Here is a 10,785-nt window from a genome sequence, read left to right on the forward strand (position 1 = left end):
AAGGTTTCCTTTGCCAACGTGTGATCCTCCTTGACCCACTTGGACTTTCCTTTACCTAACCCTCGAGTTAGGACTTTGTCTTGCCTAATCTCCAGTTAGGAATGACCCAATCGATTGGTCGATCGATTGGGAGCATGAGTCGCGAGCACAGAACTCTTCCCAATCGATCGGGCGATCGATTGGGGTTCTCCAATCGATTAGCCGATCGATTGGAGCTGGGAGTTCTCGCGCGATCGCGAGAACGCAGAGAGCTTCTGAATCGATCCACCGATCGATTCAGATGGTCCCAATCGATTGGTCAATCGATTGGGATTCAACCGTTGCGCAGGATGCAGGTGATGGACGGTTGCGATGGCTGGGATGTGACGTGACAATCGATTGGGACAAACTCCAATCGATTGGGAGCATTGTATATAGCCGTTGCGAGCATTGTCTTCGGCAGTTCTTCGCGAGCTTTTTCCTGCGATCTTCAGCGATCTTCACGAGAGCTTCTCCAATCTTCTCCGCTAGTAAGCAAGAAGAAGAGTGTATTTCATTTGTATCTTTGTATTCTCTTCTTGTGTGAGTTGTATTATTGTGTGTGAGTTTGTACGAGGCTTCTCCACCTCTGACCGCGACCGAGAAGGAGTATTTCATAGTGGAGGAGCGAGTCGTGTGTGGATCCTTGGATTAGTCACCTCTTCTTGAGGTGGATACCAAGTAAATCCTTAAGTTAGCGTGTTGAGTGTTTTGTCTTTGTATTCCGCTGCATATCATCAAGACGAAGCATGCACGAAAGCGCGACAAGCTATTCACCCCCCTCTAGCGAGCACAAAGGTCCCAACAAGACGTTCAAGTTTAATAGGATTGGCCCAATTAGACATGATACAAATTAATTATCTGAACAATGACAGTAATTTTTTATAAATATTTTTAGAGATTGTTTATAATGTTAAATTTTATTTATATATGTGAGTTTTTAATAATTTCTAATAAAATTTATAAAATTTCAATCATATTTTAATATAAGTATTTATTTTTAAAATAATATTTTATAATTTGATATAATTTATATTTCTAGAATTTTTATACATATTTTTTATATTTATATAATTTTTATTATTTTATTATTTTATTATTTTTTATTAATTTTATATATTTTTTCAAATATTCATGTTATAAAAAAAATTAGTCTTGATACAATATTCAACATATAATATTAATTATATAAACACATAATTAATGGTGTAACAAAATTATATTTAGATAATTTAAAAATTAATTTATATAGTTTAAGAATATTGTTAGAAGTAATTATTCATCAACCACTCAAACTTTATCTTGTATTAATTTTTAACTTCTATTTCCAAACAATACATACTTTAGCTTCTCACTCATTTCAAAATAATCTCTATAAAAATCACTTTTAAATAAGCAAAGTTCTCCCAAACGCTCCATTATTCTTTTACTTTTGTTATAACCTCAATTAACTTACAATCATCGAAATAAAATCGGCTTTTTACCAAAGGAGCGACCACGTTTCTTTATTTACCAAAGCAAGTACCCTAGTTTCAAAACTACCAAAAAGAGTACCTAAAATAGTATTATGTCCTTCATACCCTTCCCACCAACCTCCTAAGTTCCCTCTCTCCAGACGTCGTTTTCCAATACACAGGATTAAAAAGGGCCTGATATGGTCCAATATCAGGCCTAGTGTGGGTCTGATGTCTGATAATATCAGGCCCAGAGTGAGCCTGATATTAGATAATATCAGACCCACGTTGGGCCTAATATAAAAAATATCAGGTCCATGTTGGGCCTGATATTAGACTATATTATCGGAAAACGACGTCGGGAGAGAGGGGATTTAGGAGGTTGGCGAGAGTAGGAAGGGAATAATAATATTTTTGGTGCTTTTTTTGATAATTTTAAACTAGGCTACTTATTTTGTTAAATAAAGAAACATGACTGCACTTTTGATAAAAAACCGAATAATTTTTATTAATGTTCAACCATAAATAACTATTACCGTAGCCCGGTCAATATTTTGAAAGGACTTTAAGTCGCATTTGTGGATGTAATATTTATCTAATTTAACTTTTACTTTCACTTTTTTATAAAATTAATTTATGCTTTTTTTTAAATGTAGATTAGTTACGAGTTATATTGATATTTGTATCTTTAAATGTAGATTAGTTAAATCTGATGTATTTTAGAGACATTAGATTTGAATTTATAGGTATATGTTTTGACATAGAGAATATAGCAAAGGATGCTAAACTAGGCTCAAAACTGCATATAATGATATCAAAGTATTTATCATTATAACAATGATATCAAAGCTAAAGTTATTAGAATATGGAGTGATGCATCTCGGGTTTTATAATAGTTGAAGCAAATAAGATAGGTTATCTAAGGTTGATGAAAATTTTAGCGAGCATAAATTATTTAAAAGTTGATGAAAAGATGTATGATATATAGATTATCTAAGACTAGCCGAAGTTTATCAATATTTCAAGTCTAGATGGGATGTCTAATCTTTCTCTGTGACATCCGTGGTAAAGGTTAAATCGTCATCGTAACGGCCTTTTCAGGGTGGCCCCCACATTTCTCGGAAGGGGATAAATCACGGAGAGCTTCGTCCAGCAACAGCAATGTATGTATAGAGAGGGGTCGGGTGAGACAACCAACAGAGTATTTCACCCCTGCTGGGAATCGATTTCGAATTTTAGTGTGGCAAGCCCACTACATGAAGTGAGATTCCTTTGTGGATATGATATCATTGATGCAACCCCCATGGGATACTCTATTTAGCATAGGAAAAAGAAAAGATTTTAAAGAATTGTCAAGTACTATCCCATGTCGGGCATATAATATCATTTAAAGAATTTGATGAGTAATTAGATTCTTAAATGGAAATGTTATGGTATATTGTTAAATGAAAGAGGTAATTGATATTGGGAGAAAATTTTAAATTTTGGCTTAGGATATTTTACCAGAGAAGATGAATGAAGTTTGCATATATTTCAATAGATTGCTTAAGAAGGAAAAAACAATTATATTAAGGAGCTCAATTATCCAGCTTAAATTTTTGAGCTCTCCCTTCTAAGCTCAGTTCAAGCTTCGCTCAGAGCTTAACCCTCCAAGCTCTGCACTCTTAGTTCCTCAAACTCTCCCTTAGCTCAGTTTTCAACATTTCTGTGTTGATGAATTGCATTTTCCTAGTTCTCCACTCCAAACAAGCTCAATTCCTCGAGCCCTCTCTAAATCTTCTCAAGATAAAGGTACTATCACCTATGCGATTATTGGCCACGAGTATATGTAACCACAATCCCTATAATCATCCCTTCACGATCATCACTTTTGTCCAACAATGGTTGATATTAAAGGAGGCTATCATAATTAATGTCCAATAACCTATGATTAATGGGTAAAATGATTGAAGAATACCTAACTTCCTGAAGATCGTGGTAACACACTAACAATCTCCATGTATATCTGTCAATCTAATACCTATAATACTCAGGTAAGTGTGTCATTTAGAAACTAATGAAACTCTAGTTTTCGTACTTTTTATTATTGTCCAATACACTCTCTATCTCAGTAACTTGAGCAAATGAACTTTATCAAAAAATAATTTTTGATGCAAGACATTTATTTTTGTCCAATACATTTATTTTTGGGCGTGCAATTCAAACCATGTTAACCCTCGCTCCATTTTGATAGACATTCACATCATTATCTCTAAAGCATTAAAAGGTTAACTATCTAAAGCTCGCAAATCATAAGTCCAACAAATTAGTCATCAGAAAAGCAAGAACTGAGCTTTAAATAAAGGCATTGTATGATTGAAATCAAACACTTAGCAAACAGAAAAAACACTCTAAAATTTTATTTCAATACAATTCGTGATACTCGAGGATACTTGGACCAGGGACTCATTGGAAACTAATATATCCTTGAATTGCTCTTTACTGGTGCGACTTTTCAGCTTTTGCAATACTGTCTGCTTTAATTCCTCCTCCATCCTCTTTTGATTCGAAAGAAACATTTCAAACGTCTTCTCGGGCATGATCATTCGTAATTTAATTAGCTCTACATATGTAGAGCCATGAAGCAAGTGATCGTCCCTTGCCATTTCATTAGTGCTCTGTATATGCATAGCATCCACACGTATATCAAACCTGGTTTTGTTGTTATTACATTTCTTAAGAAACTGAGTCAATATCATCGCTGAGGATTGATCTTTAAGATCGAAGTCAACGTTGAAAATAACGGCGTCCTCTTTGTATTCCGGAGAAAAAATTCTATAATTTTCTTGTCCTGCTGTTAATCCCTGTCAATCAAAGCAAATTTTGTTAGAGCGTGTATAAAAATTAGGAAGGTTCGCTTTATCGATCGATCTTCTCATACGTTTGGAGTTGGGTTAGAATGCAGCATGAGCCAAGCGTCATTGATTCCAAAAGCAGCTCCGAGAACCTTCATCAATGCATATAGAGGATCTGTCGCCGGATAGAGGCCGAGAAGTAATGATGCGTTCCGGACCTTGGGAGCTTCAATGCGCAGCTCACTGGCGACGTCGACGGTGAGCGACTCAAGATTTGGGCAGCGGACGTTGATGGTGCCGCTGGCGGTGGAGTGTGTGAATAATAGGACTAGATGCTTAATGGAGGCGGAGTGGATGCTTAGGTTGCCCCCGCATTCGTTGGAATAGATGAAATGTAGAGTCTCGAGGAAAGGGCAAGAGATGAGGAAGGCTCGCAAGAAATCATTCCGATGAAGGTCGCAATGTTTAATTTTGAGGGAGGTGAGAAGGGTGCAAGCGATGGGCGGCGGATGGGGGTGGCCATCAAAGCATCCCACCGAGATTCCTTGTAAGGAGAGACTCCTCAGCGACTTGAGGCCGAAGAAGCCGCAATTTTCCTTGCCGCTGAGATTCAACAATCTCTCACCGGCGGTTTCGAGGATGAGATCTTGGACGCCCACCTCGACGAGGTCCTCGACGAGGAGCTGCTCGAGGCGTTTGGATAAATAGGTGAACTTGTGGAAGACGATGTGGCATTGGCGGATCAGGGCGCGGGGGAAGGTAAAATGTTGGCTGATGTCGACGCCGCCGGAGGGATGCACGACCTCGAGGCGGAAGGCGTCGAGTCGGGGTATGGAGGGGAGGAGGCGGAGCAAGCGGGAGCAGACGGCGGAGAGCGCGACGCGCTGCTTGATGGGGAGGAAGGAGAGGATGGAGATGAGAAGGTCGTTGTGGAGAGAAGTGAGGCGGTCCTCCGGGGCGCTTGCCTGATCACGCCGGCGATTGTAATGGTCCGTCATCAGGTGAGCAAAGGCGTCGGGATCAAATGGCTTCCGCCGCCTTCTCACTGTTTTGTCGCCGGGCGATTTAGGTTTTGGATTTAGGGCTTGGGATTTAAAATTTATAATTAAAAATTAAAAATTTTAAATAATAATTAAATAATAAATCTTATAAGAAAAATTAGTTATTAGATTTAATATATTATTGATTTATTTATTACATCTATTATTACGATAATTAACCAAAAATTATATTAAAAATTTATTTACTAAGTCTTTTTTTTCTATCTCTTGATTTCCAATGTTGGAGCAATTAGGTAATATAATTTGGTGTAAAAAGATTACTTTTATAAAATATCAATCTAATGAATTCAAAAAAGATGAAAATCTTATCTTACCTTAGGTCGGCATGCTTATGTTGTACGATTATACGGATCTAGTATATTCTTGCAGAGTTTAATTTGTAAGTTTGAGGTACTAATTTATGATAATCCATCTAATGTTTTTAAAATTAAATTATTGGTTTTATTTATATAAATTAAATAAGTTATAATGTATATAAATTATTTATCAGATCATTTTATTAGAACTTTCATGACAAATTAAAACGTGGTTTTCTCATTGATTTATTGCATGTCGAAATCAATTGCGATTTAAACATGGTTATGGCCAGTTTTAATTATGTTACTGATCAAAATAACAGATTAAATTTGTTAACTATCTAATAAATATATTATAGAAAAATAAGATATTAAATTTTTTGAAATAGTAATTAAGAATAAATCACATTTGAACATTTTGTTATTAGATTTAGTTTAGTATTTTTTTATTTATTCTTTTACATCTATTACAACGTCAATTAACTTATAGTAAAAAACCTTATTAATTGTTCAGCCATAAATAATTATGTCCGATCAATATTGTGAAAGTAGTTTCAGAATAATTTAGATGTAATATCTATATAATTTAATCGTTTACTTAATTTTTTAATATACATTAGTTGTGAGTTATATTAATCAGGCTGAGTAATGTTGAACCGTGGATATCTGAAAGATAAGTGAACGCTCTTACCGCTGCACTATAGCCCCGATGACTTAGAGACATTAGATTTGGATTTATAAGTAAATGGTTTGACATAGTAAATTTAGCCATTTATACTAAGTCACTATAAGAAATACGATAGAACTAGCGACGAAATTAAAATCCATTGCCAATTAACAACGAATTTTAATTTCCATTGCTAATTAGCACAAGATAAGAAATTCCATTGCTATTATGAGATGAAATTTATTTCCCTTGCTCAATAGCGATGAAAAACAATTCCTTCAATATTTTAGTGACGGATTTTAATTTTCATTGATAAATAGAGATAGTAAATAACCCAAATTTTGATTCTGCCTTCTTTGATCTCCCTGATCTCTCCAACATCCTCTCCTCTCCGATCTCCGACGTCTTTTCTGATCTCAGGCATCCTCTCCCTCTTCGATCTCAATACGCTCTACTCTCCCCTTCCCTGATCTCCTCTCACTTTTCTGTCGCGAGCTGGCATCCGCGAGCTTGGGCGGTCGCAAGCTTGGCCATCCGCTAGATCACAATTGCGTGCTTGGCAGGTCGGGTGTGTTGGTGCAACCTTAGGTCAAGGTTAACCTGGTTGACCCGACTCGAGTTGACCTGGCTCGAGTTGTATTTTGATGTTTAACGAGAACATGATGGGAGATTGTTGGTGCAACCTGGTTGACCTGACTCGAGTTGACCTGACTCAAGTTGTATCTTGATGTTTGACAAGAACAGAAACTTGGGAGGTTGTGGGTGCAACCCTTGGTCAAGGTTGACCTGGTTGACCCGAGGTGAGTTGACTTGGCACGAAAAAGTCCAAGCAGGGAGCTTGGCACGGGAAAAGTACAAACAGGGAGCTTGGCACGGGAGAAAGTCCAAGTATGGAGACTTGGCACGGAGAAGTCCAAGTATGGGAACTTGGCAAGTGGAAGTCGGAGAGGGCTCGGTAGCTCGTTCTCCGGACTAGGTCAGAGAGGGCTCGATAGCTCGTTCTCTGGACCGGAAGTGAAAGACGAAGAGGGCTCGGTAGCTCGTTCTTCGGACTAGGTCAGAGAGGGCTCGGTAGCTCGTTCTCTAGATCAGGAAGGCAGATGAAAAGTCCTGGTGAGTGAAGCCAGGCAGACAGAAAAGTCCTGGTGAGTGAAGCCAGGCAGATTAGAAATCCTGGTGAGTGAAGCCAAGTGAAAACCCTAGTGAGTGAAGCTAGGTGAAAGTGAAAGTCCTGGTGAGTGAAAGCCAGGCAGTTGGTGAAAGTCCTGGTGAGTGAAGCCAGACAGTCGGGAAATCTTGGTGAGTGAAGCCAGGTGAAAATCCTAGTGAGTGAAGCTAGGTGAAAGGGAAAACCCTGGTGAGTGAAGCCAGGCAGATGGGAAACCCTAGTGAGTGAAGCCAGGTAAAAGTCCTAGTGAGTGAAGCTAGGCAGATTGGAAGTCCTGGTGAGTGAAGCCGGGCAGATGGAAAACCCTGGTGAGTGAAGCCAGGTAAAAGTCCTAGTGAGTGAAGCTAGGTGAAAGTCCTGGTGAGTGAAGACGGGCAAGGGAAAAATCCAGATGGATCAAGGGTGATCGGACATCTGGTGTTGGAAAGACCAAGTGGGTCAAAGGAATTGACCGGACACTTGTTGGGGAGTCTTAGCAGGTCAAGGGAGTGACCGGATGCTAAGTCTGATATACCAACAGGTCAAGGTTGACCGGATGTTGGTTTGGAAGGTTTGGGACTTGGTTTAGGCAAAAACCAAGCTCTGGATCGATCAGGGGATCGATCCAGTGATACACTAGGTATCTGGATCGGTCTGGTGACCGATCAGTAACCAAACAGTAGCCTACTGAGTGTTATCTGATCGGTCTGCAGACCGATCAGGAAACAACGATCAGAAGGCAAGAAGTTCGGGAGAAAAGGAAGGGACATGCATGCTGATCGGTCCCTAGACCGATCAGAGGAAGCTCTGATCGGTCCCCAGGACCGATCAGGGTCTTCCTGGACCGATCAGGAGATGTTCTGATCGGTCCAGCCCTAGTCGTTGGCTCACAACGGCTAGTCTTCTGTCTTCTGTTCTTCACAGGTGCAGTGCAGGTTGAGTGCAGGTTATAAAAGGAGTTCAAGGGCTTCTACAGTGGCTGCTTCTCTTCTTCTTCCTACTCCTGACTGTGATCGAGCTTTGCTGAGCTCTTAGCTTACTGAGCTTCGTGTGAGCTCCTTCTTGAAGCTTTGAGTGAGCTTTCCTCGACTGATCAGCTGCTGCTGTGAGTTTCCTGAAGTTGCTGCTTCGGATTCCAGTCGAAAAGAACAGTAGGCAAGCTTTGTTTTGTACATTCATATTGTCTTCTGTTTTGTGCTGTATTTTTGTACACCTTTCTTGTTGTTGCAAGAAGTTTCTGTGGCGAGGTTTCTCCACCCAGAAGGAGTGTTCTTATTAGCCAGTTTTCCGGGGACTCATCCACCGACGGATTGATAGGCTTCGTCCACCTTACGGACACGCCGAGGAGTAGGAGTTTCATCTCCGAACCTCGTTATATCGACGAGTTTGAGGTTTGCTATTCTCCGTTGTCATTTCTATTGTTTATTTCCGCTGCACTAACCTTGATTTGTAGAAAGAAACGAACGATTTGGGGCGGCTATTCACACCCCCCCCTCTCTAGCCGAGCGCGACCATCGATCCTAACAAGTGGTATCAGAGCGAGGTCGCTCTTTGCCGGATTAACACCCGAGGGAGCACAAGCTAGAGATGGATCAACTCGGAGAAGACATCACCATTCCACCTTTCTATGACCGCAACGACTTCGCGTATTGGAAGGTAAGAATGAGGTATTTTCTTATGACTAACCTTGAAAATTGGAGTTGTGTTCAATTAGGTTTCAAGCCTCCAATGGATAAGGAAGGAAAATCACTCGAGAAGAAGAAGTGGACAAGGGAACAAATCCACCATTCCACAATCAACGATGAGGTAATGAAAGTATTTGAATTCTCATTACCTAATGACATTCTATGTAAGATAGGTGGATACAACAATGCCAAGGAGTTGTGGAACAACTTGGCTAAGTTCCATGAGGGGAACTCCACTTCAAGCCATGAAGAGGAGTCAAGTGAGCCAAGGAGTTCACATCATGGAGTGATGGATTTAGAAGTTGAGGGCTACTCAACATCTAAAGAAGAAGAGGAGGAGAGTTCCTCTTCAAGTTCGGAGCAAGGAGAAGAATCTTCTACCTCCGGAAGGGATGAAAGAGAGAGCTTACATCCCACCTCAACCCTAGGTAACTCAAGCAATTTAAGTTCTAGTAAATTGCATATATTATGCTTTGAGTGTAGGGAATTTGGACATTACAAGAGTAAATGTCCAAAGAGGGTTAGGAAGACTCCACCGGCGCCAAAGATCAAGGAAGCCGGAGTCCCGATACGCAAGAGCAAGGAGCACGTGGTGTGCTTCCAATGCAAGCGAAGGGGACATTATCGGAGCCAATGTCCGAGGGGGAGGCAACCTCACAAGGACAAGAAGACGAGCACATCGATAGGGGGAGCTAAGGCAAACTCTAAGGTAATCTCTAAGGCACATTATTGCAATAATAATAAGACACATGCTAGTAGCCTTATTGTTATTGTTAATAATGGTAAGCATGATAACATTAGAAATCGATACACATGCTTAGGTGCCAAACATGTGAGCCTAGATAAGGATAACATTAGGAAAGCCAACCCTAGAATTAACCCATCTAAGGCTAAGGAAAACCTAGGTAGGAATCCCAAAACAACTAGACATATGCCTAGGTATACCTCAAAGAAAAATGACAAATTAAAACTTGAGGTATTGGAAAAGGAAAATCAAGTCTTGAGGTCAAGACTTGACAATTTAGAAAAGACCCTTAAAAATTTAGAGAAGTCAACTCTAGGGTCTAAGGGTCAAAAACCCAAGTCCAAGGACATGAAAGGTTTGGGTCACAAACCTAAGTCCCAAGTGGTCAAGCCCACTTATCACAATGTTCCATTCGATTATGGAACAAAATCTAGGGCTAGGAAGACCATCACCAAGGTCACAGGGGGAGTCACCCCTAGAGTTGATCTTGATGAGTCCCAAATGACCAAGGCTTTAAAGCCTAGGAGGGTCATTAGGAGGGTTGCTAGGGAAGTCATCCCTAGTGAATATTTAGTGAACCCAATGAGCTCCAATAGGTATTGGGTTCCTAGGAGCGTGATTCCATCACGCTAGATGGTTTAGGGTGTGCCAACCTTAATTGAATATGTAGTTAACCTAATCATGGCAAAAGTGGCACTTTAGGAATTTTCAAGGTGCAATCAAGCCTTGAAAATGAAATTGAAAATTATTCCTAAGGTGAATAGGATTTGCCAATCACATTTGAGGAGTTCTCTTAGGTCAATTTAATTGGCACATAGTGATCTAAACATCCTTGGTATGTGATTTTAGGTCTATTACACTTAGGAATATAGAATTTA

At 39.7% G+C, this 10,785-nt stretch overlaps 1 protein-coding gene across 1 annotated transcript; it reads right to left on the reverse strand.

Moving 5' to 3' along the window:
• Positions 1-3,791: 3,791 nt before the first annotated feature.
• LOC122049182 lies at positions 3,792-5,367 on the reverse strand. The gene is made up of 2 exons (XM_042610610.1): positions 4,393-5,367; positions 3,792-4,315 (listed from the first exon to the last, which is right to left on the reverse strand). Exons 1-2 carry the CDS (start codon positions 5,302-5,304, stop codon positions 3,863-3,865), a joined length of 1,365 nt encoding a protein of 454 aa, XP_042466544.1. The 5' UTR covers positions 5,305-5,367; the 3' UTR covers positions 3,792-3,862.
• Between the last annotated feature and the right edge of the window lie 5,418 nt (positions 5,368-10,785).

The sequence above is a fragment of the Zingiber officinale genome, chromosome 2B (assembly GCF_018446385.1).
Source record: "Zingiber officinale cultivar Zhangliang chromosome 2B, Zo_v1.1, whole genome shotgun sequence".
NCBI lineage: Eukaryota > Viridiplantae > Streptophyta > Magnoliopsida > Zingiberales > Zingiberaceae > Zingiber > Zingiber officinale.

Excerpts from the sequence above, each read along its gene's own strand:
- LOC122049182 (XM_042610610.1), bottom strand. The coding sequence starts at position 5,304 with ATGACGGACCATTACAATCGCCGGCGTGATCAGGCAAGCGCCCCGGAG. Across the intron at positions 4,316-4,392 it reads ATTCTAACCCAACTCCAAAC|GGATTAACAGCAGGACAAGA; the intron begins GTATGAGAAGAT and ends TTTGATTGACAG.